The following is a 27,385-nucleotide window of genomic DNA, read 5'->3' on the forward strand; positions in this document are numbered from 1 at the left end:
GTATGAATGAATGAAATGAAAATGAAATGAAATGGCAATAAAATGACAATGGAATGAAATGTGAAATGTGAACGATGTAAATGGGAAAGAGTCACTTAATGTAAAATGCAGTGCAATGTTTAAGTTATGAACATGAACAAATGTGAATGGTTAAATAATGACAAAAAGAATAATGTATTATGATATTAGAAGTATTTATGCTAATAGAATATGTTACATCTAGGGCGGGACATACTCTTCGCTCGAGGGTTTGCTGAGAAAGGCGAGTGTGCTAGTAGTATCATATGTAGCAGTAGGCTGCATAATGCACTAGGGCAGAGGGAACCTACTTGTATGGGCGGGTAGATTTCCCTATCCTTGGGACCTTCGCTGGTAAACCTTTGTTTGAACTGTGTGAGTACGAGATTAATCTAACACTAGAGGGCTTACTGAGTAAGTTGAGAGCCCTGATATGCTTTAGTAGTGACCTTCGAGTTGCCAAATGTATCATAACGGAGGGGTGCTACTTATATGGGCGGGTAATCACCCCCATCCTTGGATAATATCGTGGGTTAAATCTTTTGCATGTGATTGATTAGGTTGAGAGAATGATTTTAGAAATTATGTTAATGATTTTCAAATGTTAAATATTATGTTGTTATATAAACTCATGTTAGCCTCACGCTGTTTTAATATATTGTTTCTTCCCTTACTGAGATGTGTCTCAACCGAATATAAATGTATCTTTTTCAGGATTTCCTCGAAATCGAGTTTAGAGAGCTCAAGGTTTTATAACATTTTTGGGAAATAGAAAGAGAAAATGGTATATTTTTATGTTAATTTTGATATGTATAAATTTATATTTTATGTTATATGTTTTGAGTTTTATGAGATATAGATGGTTGAGAATACTGGTATTTGGGGATTATGTTTTGGAGACATGTATGTATGTGATTACAGGTGGTGAATAATTAATTTAGATTATGGATAGGAATAGTAAACTTTGGTGTTATATTTGTGGAGATTATATTTATGTTTTTCGCTGCATAAGTGATATTAGAATGTCGGTTCGTAGGTAAATGAATGGATTAGTAGCACTCTGGGCCCACGTAGAGGGTCGGGGTGTTACAGGGGTAGGAGTTCTAGCAAGGGTAATTGGAATCGAGGGAAATCTCGATCCAAGTCCAGGGGTAAGAATGGGAATTGGAGGAGTGGTTGTTTTTATGTGGGAAAAAAGGGCATATGAAGAAGGACTGTCTAAGGAAGAAAAGAGATATAGAGGAAAAGAATAGGAAGAAGACTGAGCAGGCTACCGTAGTGGAGAGCAGTTCATCAGTTTTTGATGGGGATCTTTTGGCTGTTACTACAGGTTCCAATTACTTAGCCGATACATGGACTTTGGATTCGGTGTGCTCATATCATATGTGTCCATACATAGACTAGTTTGACTCCTATGAACCAATCTCTGGATGGACGGTGTTGATGGGTAATGACGCTTCCCGTGATATTCTTAGTATTGGAACGATCAGAATCAGGATGTTTGATGCTGTGGTTAGAACCATTAGGGATGTGAGGCATGTTTCAGGTCTGAAAAAGAATTTGATTTCCTTGGGCTCTTTGGACAGTAATGATTTCTCTTTTTTAATTAGGGATGGTGTGCTGGAAGCGGCTAGAGGTTCACTAGTAGTAATGAAGGGTCATCTGAGGAACAATTTGTACACTCTAGTGGGTAGTACAGTGACAGGTGGAGCTACAGCTAGTACCTCTTTAGATACAAATACAGATGATACTACTCTGTGGCATATGAGACTGAGTCACATGAGTTAGTGTGGTTTGCAGGAGCTACACAGGCAGAACTTATTGGGAGGTAATTCTTGTTGTAAGCTTAAGTTCTGTAAATACTATTTGTTTGGTAAACAACGCAGGGTGAGTTTCAGAACAAGAAAGCATACGAGCAAGGAGGTGCTGGAGTACATTCATTCAGATGTATAGTGTCCAGTACAGGTACAGTCTCACAGTGGTGCTATTTATTTTGTCTCATTTATTGATGACTTTTCCAAGAAAGTATGGATGTATTTTTTGAAGCACAGGAGTGAGGTATTCAGTAAGTTCAGGGAATGGAAAACTCAGGTAGAGAAACAAACAGGGAAATAGGTGAAGTTTCTGAGATTTGACAATGGACTGGAGTACAAAAACAGCCAATTAATTGACTTCTGTAAGGAAGAGGGGATCACTAGGCACTATACAGTTCCACATGGCCCACAACAGAATGGGGTGACTGAAAGGATGAATAGAACATTACTAGTGAGCGCAAGATATATGAGGATTCAGGTTAATCTGCCTAAGTCATTCTGGGAAGAAGCAGTGAGTATGGCATGCTACCTGGTAAATAGGTCTCCTTCTGCAGCTATTGATGCAAAGATTCCTGAGGAGGTATGGACATGTAAGCCAGTAGATTACTCTCTGTTGAGAATATTTAGTTGTCCATCATATGTGCATGTGCAGGAACAAGACAGATCAAAGTTGGACTCTAAGTCAAAACCGTACGTATTTCTTGGTTTCCAAGAAAGAGTAAAGGGATACTGGTTATGGGACCTTATAGCACAGAAGGTGGTCATTAGTAGGGATGTGGTCTTCGATGAGGAAGCTATGTTGAAGGAGAATGCTAATAAGAAGATGAAGTCTAATTCAATGGGAGTGCCTATTCAGGTGGAGCTGGACAGTATTCAAAATTCAGGTATGGGTAATACTCAGACTATTGTTGTTGATTATGTTGCACAGGATACAATGAGATAGGCTACAGTTCCTCAGGAAATTTCTCAGGAAGGTGATAGACATGAGCTTACAGGGCTAACCTGTGGCGACCTGCTTAATTTCCATTTTTTTTTAAATTAATATCACAATCCCCAACTCAGCAGATCATAGTACACCTGGACCTGTGGGTACTAGGGATAAATCAGAACACAACACGGAAGCCTAAGCAGCAGGAAACACATAATCACAATATTGTAAATATAAAACATCCATCACATTATTGCAAATACCAGAGTCACTGTACCACTGTATTTCAGTATATACATCCCAAAAAAAGAAACAAAATCTAGGGACACTTCCCACAAAAATCTAACTGTCCCTAGTAAAACTTACCCTTTAAAAAGGGCAGATAACTGCTCTAGATCAGCGGGGCTTTTCCCGCTCTCCTATCTAGGGCTCCTGAAAAGTTTATAAAATTTAGGGGTGAAACACGTCTCAGTAAGGGAAATAAACTAATACTAGTGTGTGACAACATGAGTATTCCGTGTTATACACATACCATACATAACATATACTGTAACTATTTTGTCAGATCTGGGAAAACATATATATATCAAATCAGGACAGAACATACTGCATTTTCATAAACATATCTCATCTCATATAATAATAATAACACAAAACATCCTAGTAGGTTAGCTGGCTGTTGTCATGTATTACCCCCACATGACTGGGTTGTGTGGCCCAAAGGCGGGACCTGACAATGGTTGGTCGACCACTGCCAAGTCAACAGTACAATCTGTAAGTCTGATGGGTCTGCCTGACCTGATCCGTACACTAGGGGCGATCACACACTTCTTAAAAATTACATTGACTATCCAATCTCATACCACACCGTACAGCGGCGTTAACACAGAAATCATGATCACGAAGACCATGGACACATAACAACAGTACCGTGCAAGTGTTAGCCTAGACCAAGCCAACCAGGTTCTGATATCATATAACATAAACTGAAAATGTGATACATGAATATTTCATATCATTAATTTTCACATCGATCATATCATTTTGCATATATACGTATATCATGAAAATCATCGGCCCATACGCCGGCAAATCGTAGCACAGCCCGTACGCTGGCAAATCACATCATAGCACGGCCTGTACGCCGGCAAACATATTATAGCACAGCTCGTACGCTGGAAAATCACATCATAGCACAGTCCGTACGCCAGTAAATCATATATATAAAATCCCGGCCCATACGCCGGTTTCCTATTATAAAAATCCGTATCATAATCCCATTCTAGAAAATAGTATCTCCTAACATTTTATACTCATGCCACACTGAACAGATTTTCCACATATTTAACATACCATCATGTTATCCGTATTTCCCAAATATAAATCATATATAAATACAGTCATTTCCCTAAAATCAAATTCTATAATAATATACATACATTTTTCATAAAATACTAGCTTAGTTTATCCCCTTACTTGACTATTGAGAAAGCCCCCAAAATTATCTAGTCTAACACCTGTAGGAGTTTCTGACCAATACCCTGAAAATGAAAACTTCTAGTATTAAACTTCAGTATTTTCATGTGTATATCATTTCCTATAACTATCGTAAGACCAAATTTGACTTAAAAAGTCTTACCTCAACTCAAGGATGATTTCCAACTTGCTTTCACCAACGATCCGCTCCGGCAGGTTTGGAGAGAACTTCCCCAGGAGTGTCATGGTGGCTTCAAACTGTCGATCCGGGGTAAATTTAGCCCGAAATCGAAGAGAGAGAGAGAGAAAACCGAATGGAGGAGAGAGAGGAGAGTGTTAGCTTCTTTAGGAAGTCAAAAATTCGGATTTTGATATTTATAGAGTAGAGAATTCATCGACGAATCCTTTAATAAATTCATCGACGAAATTTAGTCCTCGTCGACGAAATTTAGTCGGCCCAAACCTCTCTCGGTATTTCTTTGTCGACGAATCCTGTCTTTGTCGATGAATTCTCTAATACCTTCATCGATGAATCCCCTATATTCGTCGACGAATTCTCTTATACCTTCGTTGATGAATCCCCTGTATTCGTCGACGAAGTCCTGAAGATTTCCCTCTGTTATTTCTTCCAAAGTGCAATGTCATCGACGAACGCGAAGTCGACTTCCTCCTTCTGTTACTGTCTCCATTTTCCCTCCTCTTTATTATTTAAATCCCATTATTATTCAGGTCGTTACATAACCATTGGCAGAGAAAGGAGGAATGTTAAGCCTCTAGTCAAGTATGAGTTTGAGGACTTAGTTGCATTTGCTCTGATTACTAGTAGTGGAGATCCTTCTGATTTTTGGGAAGCAGTTCAGAGTTTTGAACGAGATAGTTGGCTTGGAGCCATGATTGAGGAGATGAAGTCTTTTTATAAGAATAACACTTGGGTGTTGGTTCAGAAGCCCAAGGACAGAAAGCTGATTGGTTGTAAGTGGGTTTTCAGAAAATAAAAACCTACTTCAGAACCAGAAGGGATAAAATATAAGGTCAGGCTAGTATAAAAATGATACAAACAGGAAGAAGGTATAGATTATAATGAAATATTTTCTCTTGTTGTTAAGCATGCTTCTATTAGATCCTTGTTAGCATTGGTTGTCATGCATGTTTTAGATCTGGAACAGATGAATGTAAAGATAGTCTTCCTTCATGGTGAGTTGGAGGAAGATATCTTAATGGAGCAACCGAAGGGGTTTGTGGAACAAGGTAAAGAACACCTGGTATGTAAGTTGAATAGGTCTTTTTATGTTTAAAGCAATCCTCTAGGCAATGGTATAAGAGGTTTGATTCTTATATGTTGAGAATTTAGTATATGAGAAGCAGTTATGACAGTTTTGTTTACTTTGGATTGCTTAACAGTGGTGTATATGTGATCCCTATGCTATATGTGGATGACATGTTGATTGCCTCTACAGTGCTGATGAGTCTGAATGTGTTGAAAGCCAGGTTATAGGATGAGTTTGAGATGAAGGATCTTGGTGCTGCTAAAAAGATCCTTGACATGGAAATCAGGAGGGACAGACAACAAAAAAAGCTGCAGCTGTCACAGTGTAAGTATATTGAGAAGGTGTTGGAAAGGTTTAATATGGATGAGGCTAAATCGGTAAGTATGCCTTAAGCTACTCATTTTCAGTTGTCTACTAAACTGTGTCCTTCTACTGATGAGGATAAGTTGGATATGGCTAGTGTGCCTTATGCCAATGCAGTATGGAGTCTAATGTATGCTATGGTATGTAGTAGACCAAACTTGTCATATGCAGTTAGTTTGGTAAGTAAATATATGGCTAATCCAGGTAGAATGCATTGGAATGCAATGAAATGGATTTTCAGATATTTGCATAGCACTTTTGATTATGGTATCTTGTTTGAAAGTTCTGATGATTGTAATGTTCAGGTTTATGTGGACTCAGATTTTGCAGGTGATTTGGATAAGAAGAGGTCTATTTTTAGCTTCATTTTTATCATGGCTGGTGGTTCCATTAGTTGGAAGGCTATGTTGCAACCTACTACAGTAGAAGCTGAATACATAGCTTTGGCAGAGGCAGGTAAGGAGGCTTTGTGATTAGCTGGACTAATTCAAGAACTTGGTATTATGCAGGATAGGTTACACGTATTCTGTGATAGTTAGAGTGCGATCCACTTGGCAAGGAATCAGGTCTACCACTCTAACACGAAGCATATTGATGTGCGGTACCATGCAGTTAGAGGTTGGGTTGAAAGTGGTAAGTTCCAGTTATTGAAGATCCACACAGATGAAAATATTGCAGATATGCTCACGAAGCCTATTACATTAGCTAAGTTCAAGCGCTGTCTAGACTTAGTTAATGTAGTCTTTTGTTGATTGTTGACAGAGCATCCCAGAGTGTGGACATGGAATGTTGTGCTTGGCTGTGATTAAAAGCCAAGGTGGAGATTGTTAAAAAATATGTTTTTATTTATTTATTTATTGTGGCTTTTATCACAACCGTTGGATTGTCTCTAAATCCAACGGTTGTGTGGTGTCATATATATGTTCGTAAGCCATGGTAAAAAGAGAGTATTGCTTGTCATTTTGTGCACGGAAAGTTAGAGGAGGCTTTCTCTCTAGGAAGATTTTTTCTTCACTGGTTTGACAGGTGAAGGGGTGTATAGGGGATCTGGGATCGGGGAGAGTCTGATTAGATTTTGTACTACCATCGTTTCATTGTAGATTTTTCTCTAGGTGTACGCTCCGTGGACGTAGGCAATCTTGCTGAACCACATAAAATTTCTTATCTACATTTTTTCTATGAATGTTCTTTGTGCTATTTATTTTGTTAATTGGAAGATTAAAATCGTTGTGCGTCAACACCTATATTTGGAGAGGTTCTAAATTTAGATTTGCATTGAATTTTGACAAGATGTAATATAAAACTGTATTGAAATTTGTCCAAATTCACATAAATTCAAATCCAAAGTTTAAAATCCATATTCTTAAACACAGCGTAAGTATGTGAAATTTAAGACAACTCAATGAAACCATCAAAGCAAATGCAAACCAAAAAATACAATGCAAGCCAAACGATGTGGAAGAATGACCATTTTCTATCCCAAAAAATTTGGTCCTTCTGTTTCATTTTGAACTTCCATTCAAATTGAAACTATTAAGACAAAAACGTCCCTACTTTTTACCTCATTGAGATAGATCTCACAAGAAATTTTTTAAGAACTGAAGCTTTATTTTTTCAGTTTCATCATTTTAAAAAGGTGAATCTCCCAAATATACATGCCCCCATAGGCATGGTGCGGTGGAAAGACATCAGTACGTAACAAGGAGTATTAGAGTTCAATTTCAGGTAAATACATTCATAGAGACAGCGGTACCTGTGGATGGTGAGAGTTCACTCTGTGAGCCAGCGGAAACCATGGATGGTAATAAAGATGCGTCCCAGGGGTCGAATTGGCCGAACGCCTACTTAATGCATGAAAGTCATGTTTGCATCCAGATTTTACCCTGATTAGTGAGACCTGAAAGTAGAGTACGCTAATTCGTAGGTTTGATACCGTATCGAGGGTCCAAAAGGCTATTAGTTATGAACCTATAATATGATTGACTTGTGCTAATACTCAAATCGTGAGCCCTTCATTCAGTATTAACTCATTATACTGGCGTAATGGTCTAAGAAAATTTTTTTTCCCGAAATTGCCCTTTTTATATGTCCGGCATTCTCCCCACAATTCGACGCCCGCTGTAACATTTTCTATTCAAGTCCTCGTCTCCTCCGCTGCTCTGCCACTGCTGTCACCAAATTTTACCTTCTCTGGCCTGCTGAACTGTCCGTGTCCATCACCGGTAAGTCGTCGTCATTCTTTCTGGCTATTTCATAAAGAATCAGACATTCATGGCCTGCTTATTTCCTTTCACTAGTATCCTAATGATCCCGGCAGTTGCTAAATTTTCAATTAGTGGTAATAGCCCGATTTCAAGCCCTAACCCTCTCTCCTCTCATTGCTTCTGTCCTCCCTTCACCCGCTCACTCTCCGTTCAAGTTCAGCAGTGTTTGCTCTCAGTATAAATATTGTCTTCCTCGTTTTCTTTTTGTTGTTTGCTTTTGGTGCTGCCATCCCAAAGATCCTTTGCCTTTTCCCTTGGTTTACTGTTGCCCGCCTTCCCAAGTTTGTCATTTTGATTTTTGCTCCCCTTGATTTCTGCACATGAGTCTACAAAACTAGGAAAATAAAAAAAGAGTAATTCTAAAAAAGAATGGTAAAATTAGCCCTTTGCTTCAGTTAACATTGGGTATGATATCTTGTAGTTGATGCCAGGTACTTAAATGAATTGAAGCTTCGAAGTTTTTGATTGGCTTTAATCTTTTGCTAGAAATTATACTGATTTAATTGCCAAATGACCATGACATTCTTCCTAATACAAATATTATTCCGTTTTAAACATTTATAGTTATAATAATGCTGCTGTGTTTGGTTGTCACTGTTAGTTTTTTTTTTTCTTATTTGTTTCTTTGGGTCGATTTTTCAAGAGGAAATTGTTTTTTTGATGCAATGTCAGTTGCAAATATGTGGGATTATTTGTTTTTGGGTGCATTGAGAAAATTATGGGTGGACGAAGTATAGGCCTACTGTTTTTACTAATGCAGAAATTTGATGTAAGGATGGAAGCATCTTTATGTTAAAGACACTTTCATTCCATTTCATAGAACTGAGTGGTAAAAAACTTAGGTTACCTTTGGTTTATGAAATATTTATTTTCAGGAGTAGATTAGTTACAATCAATTATACAAAAAATTATGTTGTTACTATGAAACAAATTATAATGTGAAACATTTTATGTGTTCATAATAAGGAATAGACAAGGAATAACTATCCTAAACTTCATCATAGAGATATCTATTTCATTCTTATTATACGTTGAATGAAATAATCAGGAATATACAAGGAATTACTATTCCATTCCCAACATTTAAACTATGTTTCATCTTATTCCAAAGAATAACTATTCCGCCGAACCAAACGAGCCATTAGAAGCCTTAAAATGTTATATGAGTACCCAAGAGCAGGTTTTATTTTCTTAGAACTCTCTCTCTTCATAGTTCATAGTTCATAGCCACACATTCTGCATCTTACTAGATACAACCTTTATAAGTACTTATTTTATGAGTTGATAAGAAGTGTTGTTCTGGATAAGTTGTGAAAATTGTAAGTAGGGATTGAATGTGTCATAAATAAGTACTGATTATAAAAATATAAGTACTTCTGAATTGGAAAGTATTTACCTACTCACATATGTAATAAGTAGTGACTTTTTAAATAAATTGACACATATTTCATCATTTGATGAAATGATGCTTCAATTAAAAAATAAATAAACTAAAATTATAAGAGATTACAATTAAATATGAATGATTTTAATTTCAAATTTTAGTTGTAATAATATTCTAATAATTTGATTAAGAATATGTGAATTATTTTAACTTTACAAGTTAATGAATATATTTATCTTTGAAATCTAATTATTTATTCGATTATAATTTGAAGGTATAATAAAATTTTAAATTACTTTCAGATTATACTTTTATAGTTAAAAAAATAATTTATATTTAAAATATGAAAAAATATGTATTTAATTTATTAGAATAATGTTATGCAATTATATAAAGTAATTATATATTAGCTGTATTAAATTTTATAAAATAATATTTTACTAAAATTTAAAATTATAAATGAATCAAAATAACATAATTATATAAAAAAAAATTGTGAAAACAATTTATAATTCTTGCAGTTTAATAAATGTATTTATCTAAATAAGTGGACATTTTAATATTAAGATAAAATAAATTATTGAATGATAACCAAAAAGTACCATAAGGACTCTTTGAAGTGCTGCCAAACAGGGCTCATAAAGGTTCACTACTTTTTCCAAGTTCAGTACTTACATGAAGTAGTACCATTGTACCAAAAGTGCCTTAGGCCAAATGCCTGAAGTCCTTTGACCTTTCTTATGGCATGTTTGGTTGAAAAAAATTGAGACTTGAATGGAATCTTAATTCTACCCATTGGTAATTCCTTTGGAATATGTATTCCCCTTGTTAAAAGAATGAGCATTCCACCAGCATCTCATTCCTGACCATTTTTTCCCAAAGACAAAAATGCCTCTCTAAAAAATTTTAGTTCCATACAAAATGTCCCTCTCACCCTGATGCATCAAACCATCTCTCCCCTTGCTCTTTCTCTATTACACCAGCATCTCATTCCTGACCATTTTTTCCCAAAAACAAGAATGTCCTAAAAAATTTTAGTTCCAGACAGAATGTGTCTGTCCCCTTGATGCATCAAACCATCTCTCCCTTGCTCTTTCTATTACCAATCTCTATAGCCGACCTTGTTGGGTAGGTGAGCATCTCCGCAGCTTCTTGCTGAATGACGGCCACAGCTCCCTCTGTCAAGTTCATTCCAGATGAATACTATCGATCTCCTGGGTGCGGTTTCTCTCTTTCTTGGCTCAATTGCTCTCTAGATCTTCATCACCATGGTTTTAAATCGCGGTAGCGGGTAGCGTAATGTAACGGTAACGGGTGTAACGGGAAGCGGGAGCAGCGGATGTTACATAATGGGAAGCGGGTGTAACGACTGTGAATGTTTTTGAAGCACGCACAACCTTGTGCATATTAGAGTACTTGCATGTTTTAAGCTTTTAGCCCTTTTTAAGAGTTTTAGTGTATTTTGGATCCTTTAGTTTGAGTAACTAAGTTTTTTGGTAAGGGAAACACGCTTACATTTGTTTTAAACCACCATTGATAGAAAAATTACGCGTGTGTACGTATTTATACTTCTCATTGTTCTTATTTGTGATAAATTCTTATGTGTGCTAAATTAATTAATAAAACAAGATACATTATACACTCCATTAATCTATTAGACACATATAACAAACAAATAATACAAATATAAAATAGCTAGAAAAGAACGAAGGTTGAAGTTGAAAAATATAGAACATAAATATCACATTACTAATATTGTCAAAATAAAATATTTTCCTAAGTTAGTATTTTTCAAATTGTTAATTAATGCATCTCTTGTGAGTATTTAAAGAAATAGTAAATTTTGTATCATTGTCATTCTCATTATAATATTTTCCTCCTCTTGACATATGGTATATTGAGAATGATTTATGAATAAGAGGGAAAAGGTGAGAAGAAAAAGTAAAAAATAAAATAAATTTTTTGATGTGACAATCCTGTAGCGGTTACGTAACGGCCGTAGCGGCCTTTACGTAACGGTGGCTGTCCGTAACGGCCACTACAGCTGTGATTTTTATTCCCACCGATTTGGCGGTGTGTAACGGTATCGGTAACCCAAAAAACTGTTACGCAACAGCGTTACGTAATGGTCGTGGCCTTTATTTAAAACCATGTTCATTACAATGCATTTGAATCTATGCATTTGCTTTCTGATTACACTGGAATATGTGCATCTGATTTGTGGTTCTGCTGTCTTTTTTCCCCACTGCTATGTTGTTGTTGTTACTTTTTAGTTGATGTTCATCTCTGATAATTTAATCCTGTACTTATGTTATTCTTCCACCAATTTCTATTGAAATGCTACTATTGTTTTCCTTGTCTGATGCATTTTATGTATTTTCTTCACTTTCTTGTCTATACTTGGATGATTTTTGTATTTATTGTACTTTTGTATAGAGAAAATTAGTTACAACTTTACAAGTTTGAAGGAAGCTAAGTGCCCTGGATTTGCTGATTAAAAATAAATTCTAAAAACTAGAAAACTGATATGACTTATTTTTATAAGTACCCCCTGCTGTCCACAAATAAACACTGATATTTTGTGCGACAGGACAGGTACACTTCTGCTGTATACTGTTGCTTTGGGTTTATTGTTATTATCTCTTCTTAGATCATACTTATGTTTATTTTGCTTCCCAGTTTTATTGTAAAATGATGAATGCTTTTACTTGTATTGATTTTCATAACGCGGATGGATCTTTTTTAAAAAATTATCCTCTTTTTCTTCATTTGTTATAAAATTTTCTGGTTTCATTTTTGTGGACAATATTGCAGGTCCAAGTCTCAAGCTATGATTTGGAGACCGTAGAGTATGCTTTCTGCCAGCATCCTATCCTTGTGAGTGCTTATAGTTGTCATTAAGTGCCAACCTTTTATTGTATCAAATTTCTTGGTTGCATATTGATCTGTTGGTTTTTCATGTTCTTTTGGTTTGTATATTTTCTGCTTTTTTCCCCCCTCAAAAAGAATATTCACTGGCATAACCATCTTTGTTTTGAATTGTGAAATGTCTTCCATTTTGGGCTCCTAGCAATTCTGTTGCACTGCTGCGCTACTGTTTACACTATTTTGCTGTTCACACTTCACAGTTATCTACCTTAGAAAGTAGTAATTTGCTTGGGACCCCAATGAATAATGGCTTGAGTTTTCCTTTTTTTTATTTTTTTTTATTTATTTATTTATTTTATTTTTCGAGAGGGGGCAGGGCAAGGGTGGGTGGGGGGGGGGGTTGGAGTGGGAGCTTAAGTAGTATAACTTAATAAGGAATTGGCACTTCTGAATTCTGATTTGGAAACTGGGGCACAGGCAGTGTCTAATCCAGGTTGTTAATTTTATTAATTCATACTGTCATATTTTTTAGATTTTTTTTTTGTTTTGTTATGTTTTTTTGTTTTTGTTTTGTTTTGTATTTTTTTTTTGTGGTGATGTAAATAATTGATGGATTATCATCTTGTCCAGAAAGAGAGTGGTTAGAGAGTGGGTGCTTGCATCTTATCCAACATAAGGAATTGGCCTTTGTGGGTCTTTGGCATCTTTATACTATTCAGTTCCATTTCTCCTCGGTACATTGCATTTCATTTCTTGTAGCATTAACAGGCAGGGTTTTCTGTTTCTCTCATTTTGATTTCAAATGCAATCACACTATTGGTATATTTGTTAGGTTAACACAAACAAAATGTTATGTATGAAAGAGCTTTGTCTGTGAGCAACAGTGTTTATATACTAAGTAGCCTTGCCCATTACCCCACCTTGTAAGAAAGAGCCTTTAATCTCTCTCAAGATGCAAACATATAAATTTAAGGATAAACTTATATCATTTGCAGAAAAATCTTGCTTTAGTGTCTCTATAGTTAGCATAAATTCAATGTGTGTGTGTGTGCATACGCGTGCGCGTTTAATGTCTTTAAATTTTACTCTTTTAATTTTCTTTTCAATTTCCTTTTTTAATTTTGTTTTTCTGTTTTCTGTGTGAATATTTCATATTTTCGTAGATTTTGTACTCTCCCTCTCTTAATATATCTTCTTTATATATATATATGAGACTGTGGCATGCATAATTAGGGTATGAATTTTAAACAAGCAGCTGATCATCACATTTTTGTATATAAGGACATTATCATAAATCTAATACAAGTATTTTCCATTCTCCCAAACATTGGAATGGAATTGGCACTGTCCTTGATTCCATCCTTGCTTAAAGCACTCGAATGGAATTAAACACTCCATTCCATTCCTATGGTAACTTAACTTCATCCCTCATTCAATTACTTCTTTGATCCCATTCTGCTAATGAAACAAGCGATTGCAGACGTTTCTAGATCTGGAATAAAAAGAAGAAGAAAGGAAAGAGAAAAATGAGCAGTAGCGATAGTAGCAGCACGAGACCGGTGCCAAGGAGAGAGAGTCCATGGGGCATGCCAGAGGGGGATCATCGTCAACCCAAGGCACACAGGTGCAATGACCGTGCTGAGGATGTCATCCAGGTTACACCTAGCTCTCATCATCTCTTGGGTCAACTTTGTTCTTTACTTCTTTCTATTTAGTTATAACGAGGATCATAATTAAGAATGAGCTAATTGGAACAAGATTTTAGCTGGTCTTTTTAATGCTATCATATTTACCTTTCAAAAGGGGAAAAGAAAAGATTTCAGTAGGTCTTGGTACTTAATTTTGTAACTTACTTCTCAGTTTCTGGTGAAGGGAGAGAATGGGAAATGAAGAAGGTGAATGGGGATTTTTGAGCAAATAGTGATTAATTGATCTGATAAATGCAAGGAAAGAATGAGATTCTAGCTTAACATGATTTCCAATGTACATTTGCGTTCTTAGGCTTGTATGGAGTAAAATCAAACTGATTGTTGTACAAAATAGGATGTCATTGGGGATTTGAAATGATTTGAAGTTGTGGATTTTATTTTTGTGGGTTTAGGTCTGTCTGTACTTGGTTTCAAATATTTGGTGCCTTGTTGTTCACTGCTATGTGGTGCTCGTTGCCAAGTAATTCTGAGAGGATGTGACATGATCGGTTTTGTCTTTTGCTTTCGTGCAAATGGAGGATTTGCGCCTGTCGGGTTCCATTAATTAAAGATGCATTAATAAAGTTAGCTTTGAAGAAGAGGGGAAATAGTCCTTGAATTGAACAAAGTGTAGCTTAGTAGGATTTGCCCCCTTTTGAATTGCAATTTATGTTTGGACATTCATCCTGGATCAGTAGGGTGAGAAACAAATCCTTGAATTGAATGAAATGTAGCTTAGTTGGTTTTATCGCCTTTTGAATTGAAAATTATGTTGGATGTTCTTCCTGCATTAGTAGGGTGATTTACATACTCCTCGTTGATATAAAGCTGAGAATGAGACCATAAAACTAATGAAAATGAATTGGGGCTTTGGCCTAATAGTTTACCTCATGTCTTCCATGGTGGAGGCGGGGGTCGAATCTCCTTGGGGACATTTGATATTGAGGCCTTATGCCTGTATGCTGCATTTGGGAGCATGATTTTTGGACCTTGGATTTGGATGAGTAGATTTAGACAAATATCAATACAATTTTGTATTACATCTTATCCAAATCCAATACAAATCTAAATCCAAGGCCTCTCCAAACATAGAGATAATGTGTACTCATTGTGGTGAGTAGGGCAGTATTATGAACCTTACCATTTGGAGATGTTCTATTCCCAGCCAAAAAAGGGCCATCAAACTTTTCTACCAACAAATTGTTCCCTTAGATAGTTCAAAACATCTCAAGGGAAGACTAGATTTTTAAAAGGTGTTATATGTCTTTTTTAAGCACGCACGCTGGGGGGGGGGGGGGGGGGTGAATCATTTGTGGAGTGAATGGAATGAATTGCAAGTACAAATTGTTGAAGGTTTGGTACTCACACACATTATAGAGTCATTCTTACATTGTCAACTAGTTAACCCATGGGCAGCTTGGCTGAATCAAATAGTTCTTTTTATGGTTTGAGTATCATGAGAATGGTGAAAAATGGTTGTCCCTATAATAATAATAATAATAATAATAATAGTCATAGTAGTAGTATTACTGGACTAGCAGCAGTAAACTAGTAATGAACTAGCACTCAACATGTACTAGCAGTCAATGTTAATGACCAGTTATTTCTTCACATATTTTGAGCTTATTCCATCTGTATATCGTGTAGGCTTGTTTTGAAGGAAACCCATTTAAGACAGTCCCAGGTCCTTTCAAGTTATTCTGGCGATGCATGCGGTCTAAGCCTGGGTATGTACCTTGTTATGTGTTTCCAATTTATGTAAGTGTGAATTCTAGTACTGTTCTGCTGTAGTGTTGGTAAGAATGCCTTGAGTTGCATTATCAGATATTATTTCCTTTAATTCATGAATGATTTGTTTGGCATTCAGGGAGGAGCCAACAGAACCATTCTCCTATTTGGAGTTGGATCCTCCAAAGAGAGAAGTGAAGCTCGAGTAAAGCCTTCGGCAGAGCCATTATGGTATGTTATTTAAGAATTTCTATATCAGGGATCCAGGATCATAATTGCATGCTTGGGTTTTTTATTTTTATTTTTTTTGCCCTTTTTACCATAAGACTGTTCTTCCTAAGTTATGATGTATTTTTGTAAACAAGTGTGCTTTCCATAGAATGTTTGGGAACAAAAGTATGTCACAAGTTCCCTAAATTGTCAAGAAATAGACCATCATTAAAAAGGGCATGTCTTATTCACATTTGTGTTGTAATCGGCACTTGAAAAGAACAGCATGAAGTTCAATGCCCTAGAATAAAGCTCTTGCCTGATTAACTGATTTGTAGGTTCTTCTGCCTTATAATATGTGTATGGATGTGTGTATTTATATATATAGCAAGATACCAACCCCCATCCACCTTTGTTTGTTTGGTTGGTTTTTTTTTTGGGGGGGTTGCAGTTAGAGTTCACAATTAATTTAAATTGCAGATTTTTTAAAATAAAAGTATTCCAGGTTTTCTTTGAAACTTCAAAAACACAAATGGAATGAAATAGAATGAGAGTTAAATGGAATGAAAAATTATTTGCAGTTGAGTTCACAAATTATTTAAATTGCATACTTTTTTTTCTCTCTCTCTTGGGGTGGGGAAGAAGTGAGCTTCATATATTACCAAGCTCGAAAGATGGCAAATAGCCAAACGACAATTCAACAAGATGCATCATCAAAAGAATAACTACAAAACCTGAACCAGAATTCAAGCAGCCCACAACAGCTTTCATCAACAAATCAAGTCTATGTTTCAACCAAATCCAACACAACTTCAACCAATTAGCATCTGACCAAGCTGAGAAAAATCCACAAATCAAGTCTACCTTTCATCAAAGCTTTTAACTCAAAACAGCTTCAGAGATAACCAACAGCAATGGATAATCAAGCAGACCAGAGCAACAACAGACAGCAGTTAGCCATGCTGAACAAAACATACAGCTTATAGGACACCAAAAACAGGGTAGGCTTCAATTTCAAACCATTCTTAAATGACTTGCTATTTGTAATGCAATGAAGTCTGGATTTGGCACCTTCCCTTTGAGAATCATCTCATTTCTGGCTTTCCAACTATAGCAAATGCTGGCATCCCACATAATCTTTTGCATTCCATGCTGCTTTGCATTGCTCTATCTGATAAGCATCATCAAATTTGCTTCCCAGTCCAAATTATCTGCTATAATGTTGAAGATTTTCACAAGCTAAACTGACAGCTGAATTAAAGATTTTGCAGTTGAAGAAAAGATGTTCTCTGGTTTCAAGAGAAGATCCTCAAATTTTACATAGAGGATCAAGTGAATTGTTCTGTTTAGCTATTCTTTCCAAAGTTGGCAGCCTATTTAGAAGAGTGCTTTAATATACTACTCATCAATAAGATTTGAGCCCAATCGACACGAGAATCCTTCTCTCTAATGTTATTCCAAGCAGTCGAGAAAGAAAAGTTACCTCAACTTCATATAATTCTGTCTTCAGTTTCAGTACTAGGCTCAAATTTGATCCGTCTTACATGCAACAACACTAAGAGAGATTCTTCAAGTTAAAATCCAAGTACTATATCTAATTATAGAGGAAAGCTTTGCATCAGCTTGAACTTCCAACTCCTCAGGCTAGCGAGAATCAGAATACTGAATAACACTACTGTTGGGATGCCAATTATCATACTATAGGTGTGTATTTGATCCATTGCCTATTTTATGCAGTATGTGAGAATATGCAACATCTCTGGCCTGAAGGATTTTCTTCCAAACCCATGAGCAACCAGAGATCTCTTCGACTGCCCAGGTACTTTTCCTTTTTAAGTTGTATTAGTGAATCCACATAACCCAAAGAAAAGGCCTTAAGCAGTTTAACCATGGAGGTTTTATTCCACTGCTTCAGCAGTTTAATATCCAAACCTCCTTCGTTGTGAGGTCTTAACTATGGAGCCATGTGTGTTCCAATCATTCCCTCTCTATAAGAAAGTTTGGAACTTTCTTTCCGACTCATAATAGGCCTCCATTTGGAATTTGACAAACACTAAGGAAAGCAAAGGAAAATTTCAAAGAATTTGCATTTTCATATTTGCCTATTAAGAAAATAAAAAATAAAATAAAATAAATACACCAAATCTATGTACAAAATCTTGATTCTATTCATCATTAATATTTAGTTTTTTTTATATTTTTAATCATATTAAAACAAATTTTCATTGGTTTGTTTGGATCAAGAATTTTGGTGGGAAAAGAAAAGAAAAGGAAAAATTTCATTTTTCATAGTATTTTTCTCTTTATATCAACTACTACAGAAAATAAAAGTTTGTTTAAATAGGATTAAAAATTAAAAAAATTAAATGTTAATGGGGTATAAAATTAAATTTTTATTCATTGGTTTGATATATTTTTTATTTTTTATTTACACTTTTCTCGATAACCAAATATGAGAAATTGGATTCTTTTGTCTTTTTCTTTCCTTTCTTTCAGATTTTTTCAAGCTCCAAACAGGCTATTAATATAAAAGGAAAATGTAATGGGAGATGAGTTGCTCTTCTCTTCTCTTTTCTTACATATCCTTTTCGAAGTAAATTTCTTGATCCAAATGCACACTATGAGATAAAGGAAAACAAAGAAGTACATATAAGTAATAATAAGGCAAAATATTTCTTTTTAAAACAAATAACTGTGCATGAGACCATACCAATAAGTCATTTCTTTTTAAAAGAAAAAATACTGATGATAAACCACAAATATAGAGAACAAATAACAAGGGTGTTGATTTTTCATTGTGATATGTTATTTGGGGTTGAAGGATGGGGAGGTTAAATTTTTTTTGGCATTGTACCCTCTTAGCAGTTTAAGCTTTTGATAATCCTTGGTTAGCAAAAGCTGAATTAATGTGATTTTCTAAAGCTCCATTTGGAACTCTGGAAAATATTGGAGAAAGGATTGGAAAATTTCAAAGAATCAACATTCTTTCATTTATTTATTAAGGGAAGTTAGAAAGAAAATGAAAAATATACCAAATCTATGAATAAAAGTTTAATTTTTCAGATTATTAATACTTAGTTTTTCTTAATTTTTAGTTATATTAAAATAATTTTTTATTTTTGATAGTACTAAATAGCAAGAAAATATTAGGGAAAATGTGTTTTTTTTCTATTTTTTTTTGTTCTAGTAAAATCCTTAATCCAAATGGACCCTTAGTATTTAGTAATGATTTAACTTTTGTAGTTTGCAATTGTTAGAAGTTGGTATAAGGGGATTGTTGGTGAGGGTTCTCTTTTGTCGATCACAACAACTACCATAAGTTGTAAACAACGATACGAACAATGACTACGAACATGATACCAACATAATCTCAAAATAACTTAATGAAGGGCAATAAACTAGGATTTGGTTATATTGTAACTTCAAAAGATATTGCCCTAAATCTTTTATGCCCCATTTGAAACTTGGAAATTATTACAAAAAATGTAGGAAAATATTAAGGATTCATGTTTTTATGTTTGGTTAAGTAAGAAAGAAAATACAAATATATCAAATCATGAAAAAAATTTTGATTTTACGTATTATTAATATTTAATTTTAAAAATTTTAATTATATAAAAATAAACTTTCATTTTTAATAGAATTTAACATAAAAAGAAAATATAATAGGAAATGATTTTCTTATTTTTTTTTGTTTTACCAAGTAAAATTCTTGATCTTAATAGACCCTTGTAATTACAAAATAAATAAATAAATAATTAATTAATGACAATTAGTTGGCTTAAGGTGTCGTGATTATCCAAAAGTTCTATAGTTGTTCAATTCCACTAAGAAAATATGTATCTCCTTTGAGCCGTGTGAGAGAGAAACTTAAGTTTACATTTGGTTTGTGGAATATTTATTCTTAAGAATAGATTAGTTTTAATAGATTACTTGCAATTAGTGATACAAGAAATTATGTTATTAAAGCAAATAACAATGTAAAATATTTTATAATATAAAACATATTATGAATTTATAATAAGGAATAGACATTCCTTTCTTATTACATGTTGAATTAAATAATTAGAAATATATAAAGAATATCTATACAGAGATTTTCAAAATTTAAATTATATTTCATCTTGTTCCAATAAACAACTATTTTGCCGAATTAGAATCGTAAGGTTTAGTTATTATTGTTTATTTGTTTATTTGTTAAAAGTATGTCTTCATTAACTTATAATCGGTGGCAGATGTAAAATTTTTTCCATCTTTGTGCTAAATGGGAAGCTTGTAGAGAAATGAAAATTTTAACTATGATGTTAATTTTTTTTAAAAGAAAATTCATTATATGCATATATTACATTTTCGACAACATAGGCTTCCAAACTTGCTTATGGTATTAATTAGAGCACATGAAGCACCTAACAACGCATCTTCACAGGTCAAGAACTATAAGGTCACCTCGAACTTGGTGGTTAAATTCTATTGAAGTGACGATACTGTAGGGGGGTTCATGCGGAAAAATAACTCGATGCTAGGATGATGAGGGTGAGATAGTATTGTAGACAAATCGGTTCAAGGTTTTTTCTTTTTTCATTATTTTGGTCATCGGAAAGCTTATTGGGTTTAAGATACACAAAAGAGATAATACATTTTCATCTCTATTTCTTATATATATATATATATTAAGGCCTCAATCAGAGTTCAAAAATATTAAGAAAAGAAAAAAAAAATATCAAGGAATTTACATTTTCTCGTTTAGTTATCAAGAAAAATAAGGGAGAAAATAAAAATATATACCAAATTTATAAATAAAATTTTGATTTTAAACATAATATTTAATTTTTTTAAAATTTTTAGTCATATTAAAACAAACTTTCATTTTTGATAATATTTATGATCCGCTTGAATTAAGGATTTTACATGGAAAAAAATAAAAGGAAAGCAAAATAAGGAGTAAATTTTTCTTGATAATCAAGCATCAGAATGTGAATTTTTTGATATTTTCCTTTCTTTTTCTCAATATTTTCTGAGTTCCAAATGCAACCTTAATAGAGAATTAAAATATATAAAAAAAAAATGAGTTTCCTTCGGTTTTTTTTTTTTTTTTTTACCTTTTTTTCAAGAAAAAATCCTTAATCAAACGGATACTAAAATTTTAAATTGTTAAAGTTTCTAAGTTGTAAAATGTATGAAGTTCTAAGTTGTAAATTGTCTCTATTGGAATGTATTATTTTGAACAAGATTTTTTTTTTATTGGGAGAAAGGGTTTGTTTATTTTTAGTTGGTAAAGTATTATTTCAAACTGCAGGGCCACTGCCCCTACAATGATCCTCTGGGCCTGCCCACATCTAATTGCAAAGGTTTATTATTTACTTGTGTGAAGATCATATGTAGTATAAAAGATTATAACAATTATCATTACTTTATTTATATTAATAAAATTTTACATGAGATATTTAAATAATTTAAGTTTGAATTCAAATAACAAAAAATGTAATGGAACTTGAAATATATATATATTTAAATGGGGAATACCGATGCACAAAGTTTCTGCGTATGCGGGGTACAATGGATCTATCGTACACAGTCTTACTTTGCATTTTTGCAAGAGGCTATTTCCACGACTTGAACCTGTGACCTCTAGGTACACAGAGACAACCTTACCGTTGCGCTTAAACTCCCTTTCTAAAAAATATTTTTTAAAAAAGAAAAAAAATTAAAAAATTCACTTTTTATGTATGCTTATCAAAAAAATGAAAATAAATATAAAATATACAGAAAATATATTAATATTTAAATTTTTTTTTTTTCATTTGAATCATATTAGAACAAATTTTGATTTTTGATAGTCTTTGATATAGAAAAAGTACAAAGTGAACTCTTTATTTTCCTATTTTTTTTTTATCATCGAACAAAATCCTTGATTTAAATGAAGTTTAATTGTTCTGTTTTCTTGAGATGGAATACCGATAAATATAAATACGACACTTTTGTGGGGTTGAAATATACTTTTCATCTGTTCCCTTTGGTATCAGTTTTATTTTAAACCCTTATCATTCTATTGTTCAAACATTAAACCACAAAATTACAAAAAGTATTATCATTTTCCTTGTGTTAAATTTTTTTGATATTCCTCAATTGTGGGATCCAAGGGGATTCGTGGTGGAAACATTGTATCATGTACCTGTCGAAAATAAAGTACGTAATTAAATAATTAATTAATAGTTTCGAATGATGTGATCGTTGATTGTGTAGATTGATCATCTAAATAAACAATTTGTATTGAGAGGGTCACAACTCTTCAAAGTATAGAGCTCTTTTTTTCATCGCTATCCTATATAAGTTTAGTCAATAATTGCACAATTTTGAGAGGGTCATTCCTCAAAATTAGAACTTTTGTCCCGTACATCCTCTGCTCCTACATTAACCATTAGGGGGACAAAAGATTCTTATCTTTTGGCTCTTCGCCCGTTCTTTGTCTTCTTAAATTCTACTTTTGGGTCAAATTATAGTTTTTTACTATGTAATGTAGTGTGTAGACTTCTTGATTATAGAAGCTTCCAGTATCTCTACCACTTAGAGGGGTGGGCCCCACACCTATTTAGCGGGTCCACTCTAGTGAGCAATCGAGCACTTATGAACAACCAAAAATACTTCTAAAATTCCATACTCGAGAAATTAATTTCTCTCATTGATAAATGCACATATATACATTAATGCCCAAATCAAGTTGCATAATTTTGTGGTTTGATCAATCCTATCAACTAATATTCAAAATCCCCTAAGGGTGGTTCAGGTGATAAACTCGATGCTTTTCAGGTTAAATGAGGTTCAAGTCTCGGGAGCTAGTCGTGGGGTTTATAACTTTCTATTTAAGATAATACCTTAATATTTAAGTGGAGAAGAGTAGAGGGGAGAGTCCATTATTCTGATGAATTAGTCGAGTGTTCAAAGGATCTCGACCACCATTGTTTTTTTTTTTTGTCTTTTTACACGTGTTGATGGGGTGATCTACTGGTCATTTAGAAGAGTAGTGTTGAGGCAACACCCACGTAGTTAATTTTCAAACTAGGTTGCCATTGAGTTCCAATTCAAGCTTTCCTATTCCATGATTTCCGCAATTTTTCTTTCACTAAAATTGACATTTGGGCTCCTAATTTTCTTCACATTACACCATTTTAAAGGGCATAGCATTGAAATTATAGACTCTACTAGCAACCATCCTATACCCATCTAACTATAGGTGAAAAATGCATACATGCTTTCAAAATTTTTTAAAATTTTAATTTAATCGAGTATTTTTTATTTTTAGTCTTACTTCTTAATATTTGGCAAATGTTTTATATTTTTAATTCAAGACAAAAAAGGACGATTGGATGAGGGTCTTCCCAAAATCAATCTTCAGTCATCCTCGTTCTATTTTAAGCTTCTCACGGGCAATTAGTTACGATTACATGTATAATTTGAAATTTATTATCTTTAGGAGATGGGGGGAGATATAAAGATATTTTCAAAATTTGGAACAAAAAAGGTTTTATTGAATTATAACTTATACAATCCTGATTTGTAAATGTTGTAACTAAAAGATAACTTATAAGATTAAGGTCATTTTAAAGATAATGAGAAGTAAAAATGTTTGTTGGATATTAACATCATGTGACTTGTTCAAGAGCTTATCATGATCGCCTTAATGTCTTATTTAATTATTTAAAAAAAAATTATTCTTTAACTTGAAATGCACTCCACACTCAAGTCTAACCGTCGACCACAAAATTACAGGTGGTTTAAAAGTCAATATCGAGTTTGGCATTTCTTTTTTCCCCCTTTAAATCCAAGATAGATAATCCCATGTGTATACTATGACTTTTAAATTTTCTATTTTTCTATTTTAAAATTGTTAGAATTCAAGATCCAATACAAAGAGAGAGAGAGAGAGAGAGAGAGAGAGAGAGAGAGAGAGAGAGAGAGAGTTATTGCACAAAAGGCACTCAAGATGCCTTTACCTTTATGCTATATATATTGAATACAATTGAACTAATAAATAAACCTAACCCTAATAGTGATACAAAGACTAAAGTGTCCATTAACTAAAATATTACAGTATATATGATATTACCTAACAAAAATAGTTATTTTACTATTTTAACCATTGTTAATGAAAAATGAAGATGAGCATTTTAAGAATTTAAAAAATGAGACATAAAATAACCAAAGGGGGATCCGATGGAGAGGAGGGAGCAAGGATTGAGTTTTAAGAATATGGATACACGACCATACGTCACAAACCAAATGGTTCATTTGAAGAAATGTACATTAATTTTAATATACAAATTTAACTATTTAGCTAAAAGTAAAAAAGTAAATTCATCATATGAACATGTTCAAAAGCATCGAATACAGAATACACAGCAAATAGTTAGTAAGCAAGAAGTAAACATAAGTCATGTGGTAAACAGTAGGACAAAGCAATTCATTCTATTACACCTTTGTTTGCAATGTGCAAATAGAGAGGAAAGTTAGGTTAAATTTGTTCACAATATAGGTCATGAATCACAATATATCTAATGAGTTATACAATGATTGTTAATGTAACGACCCAGAAAATATCCATATTCAAATATTAAAGAGAGAGGAAAATAGATACAGAAACAGAAGGAGGTCGTAGACTTCGTCGACGACATTACATTTTGGAGATAATATTAAATAAAAATAATCTCTGAAAAATTGCCAAGCTTCGTAGAAGAACACAGGGTCTTGTCGACGAAGGCCTTCAGAATTTCATTGACGAATGCAGATTTTCATCGACGAGGAAATACCGAGAGGGGTTCTGAGGTAGCCTGAATTTCGTCGACGAATGCAGGGCCTCATCGACGAAATTTGTGAAGGACTCGTCGACAAATACAGGGTCTCGTCGACGAAATCCCCTGATATATATATATATATATATATATACAAAATCCGGGATATTTCTCATTTTTCACCGAGCTCTCTCTCTCCTCTCTCCCTCCTACGACTCTCTCTCCCTTCTCTTTTCATTTTCGGCCTCACCGGTCGCCGAATCGACGTTCCGAAGCTACCACGACGCTCCTGGTGGAGTTCTCCACAAATCTACCGGAGCGGATCGTCGGGAAAACAAAGTTGGGTTTCATCCCAAATTCTAGGTAAGGTCTTTTATTGAGTTTTTGACTTTCCGGCAGTTATAGAAGATGATGTAGACTAAGAAATACTGAAATTTTGTTCTGAGACATTGTGTTTTCAGGATGTTGGGTTATGAATCCTGCAGGTATAGAGCCATATTTTTATAGGGGCTTTTCAAAGTTGAGGTAAGGGAAATATGCTATGCTAGGAGTTTTAATAGAGTTAATTGAGATTTCATGAGCATATTTTTATGTCGGTTTGTTATACTATTTTTATAGAAAATGAGCATAAATGTTTGTGTGGCCTAAATAGACTTTTCATGTGAAGAATGAATTTATATAGTTGTTATGAAACATCATACTATACCAAATACAAAGATATAGATAGTATATATATTTGATATGGTTTTCCAGTATATGAGATTATACAGAGATAGATTTATATTCGTAGAGAAATGTACATGCATATGGAGTTTTATATGAATAATTCATGAAACGGTTACATACATACATCCAAATACATGTATACAGATGCTCAGATTAGTATTTTATATTACAGTTTATTACAGAACGATATATACATATATACAGTGTTATAACATGTCATGTTTTTCCTATTACCATAACATACATAACACAGACAGAGTATATATACAGAATACACAGATAGATATACAGAGGTGACATCAAGATGCTACACATACAGTGTTTACAGTACAAAAAGATAGAGTTATGGTAATTTTGGAAATACGATGAAAACAGTAAAAGAGTATATATATGTATATATGTATATAGTATCAGATCCCTGAGGAAAGTTACACAGACAGACACAGATTACAGAGCACGGTACCATTGCTAGATACAGTTAGAGTGCAACCACATATCTCAGATAGTATGTGGGTACCGTCAGCCGTGTTTGGAGAGTATGCAGCTCCCCAGTACACTGGGTTAAGGGGACCGGTTTGACAAGGTAGTAGCCAGTCCCGAGCTTAGGAGAGGATGCAGTTTGGCCGGTAGTGTAGAGTATGATGACTTATCTAGAGGGCCGACCAGATAGAGTCCCGCCTACGGGCCGCACAACCCTGTCATGAGGGGTTAAATCATGACGAATAGAGTCCCAGGGATAAAAGCACAGTTATATATATATGGTTACAGTTTTACAGTATAGTATGATATTACCAGTATAAAAAGTAGAAAAGAGATGATACAATATGTTTTAAATAAAGAAAGAAAGATATGATTTATAGATGATTTATTGCATTACAGTTCAGTCATTATTTTAAAAGTATCCTTAACTTAGTTGCCACACACACTAGTAATAGCATATTTCCACTTACTGAGCGTCAACTCACCCCTTTATTCTCACATTTTTTAGGTGAGCCAGATAGGCGAGCAGATCAGGCTCGCGGATAGAGAGAATGTTTAGTCACCCTGGTTATAGGGTGAGTTTTTGGCAGAGATGTGTTTTTTTTTGGGATAGATAATATTGGAGTGACATTTTTGTGTATGGTTTGTATATTCTAGAATCTGGTATTGTACAGTTTATGTATGAATGGTTTCATGATATATGTTTTTGCTGCGTAGGAATGTTTACTATATATAAAAAAAAGAAAATGATAAGAATTTTGATATCGTTACAATTAAACACTCATTCTCCCCTAAAAACATTTTTATGCCATTCCTAATCTAGTATGAGGAAATATCACTATAATTTGAAGATTCATACTTTCCTTTTTCTCTAGGTTATATTTGGTTTGAGGAATGTTTATTTCGAAGAATATACTAGTTTTTGTACGTTATTTACAATTAGTTATATAAGAAATTATGTTGTCACTATAAAGCAAATAACAATGTGAAACATTTATGAGTTTATAATAAGGAATAGATAAGGAATAACTATTCTTAAATTTCATTATGGGGATCATTATTTCTTCCTATTACATGTTGAATGAAATAATTAGGAATATATAGGACGTTGAGAAATTACGCCCTATGATTATGCACGCACTCACAGAAATATGAAAATTAGAAAAAAATTAAAGGAGAAAAAGAACAAGAATTTACGTGATACGATAATATGCCTACATCCACAGTCTTTGCACAATTTTCACTATCAATAAAAAATTGTCTTCCTTAAGTTTCAACCCTAAATAACAATGTGTATGTATAGCCCGATATGAAACCCCAAAATACCCTTATATGATATATAATTATATTGCACTATGACTCTAACATACGTAAACTCATATGA

General features: G+C 33.9%; 1 protein-coding gene and 1 long non-coding RNA gene across 2 annotated transcripts; both read left to right on the top strand.

The window, feature by feature from the left end:
- The first annotated feature begins 7,917 nt into the window (after nucleotides 1-7,917).
- LOC131168140 (uncharacterized) lies at nucleotides 7,918-16,340 on the top strand. The gene is made up of 5 exons (XM_058127377.1): nucleotides 7,918-8,089; nucleotides 12,330-12,392; nucleotides 13,864-14,038; nucleotides 15,719-15,798; nucleotides 15,939-16,340. The coding sequence occupies exons 3-5, from the start codon at nucleotides 13,910-13,912 to the stop codon at nucleotides 16,006-16,008; spliced, it is 279 nt and encodes a 92-aa protein (XP_057983360.1). The 5' UTR covers nucleotides 7,918-8,089; nucleotides 12,330-12,392; nucleotides 13,864-13,909; the 3' UTR covers nucleotides 16,009-16,340.
- A 1,405-nt stretch (nucleotides 16,341-17,745) lies between these two features.
- Nucleotides 17,746-26,771, top strand: LOC131168141 (uncharacterized). Its single transcript, XR_009140225.1, has 2 exons — nucleotides 17,746-17,828; nucleotides 26,510-26,771. It is a non-coding gene; the product is annotated as an uncharacterized LOC131168141 (long non-coding RNA).
- Nucleotides 26,772-27,385: the final 614 nt, after the last annotated feature.

The sequence above is a fragment of the Malania oleifera genome, chromosome 11, assembly GCF_029873635.1.
Source record: "Malania oleifera isolate guangnan ecotype guangnan chromosome 11, ASM2987363v1, whole genome shotgun sequence".
Taxonomy (NCBI): Eukaryota; Viridiplantae; Streptophyta; class Magnoliopsida; order Santalales; family Ximeniaceae; genus Malania; species Malania oleifera.

Bases quoted from the DNA above. Each gene is read 5' to 3' on its own strand.
- LOC131168140 (XM_058127377.1), top strand. From the start codon at position 13,910: ATGAGCAGTAGCGATAGTAGCAGCACGAGACCGGTGCCAAGGAGAGAG. The intron at 14,039-15,718 runs GTTACACCTAGC...TATATCGTGTAG, and splicing joins GTGCTGAGGATGTCATCCAG to GCTTGTTTTGAAGGAAACCC. The intron at 15,799-15,938 runs GTATGTACCTTG...TTTGGCATTCAG, and splicing joins TGCATGCGGTCTAAGCCTGG to GGAGGAGCCAACAGAACCAT.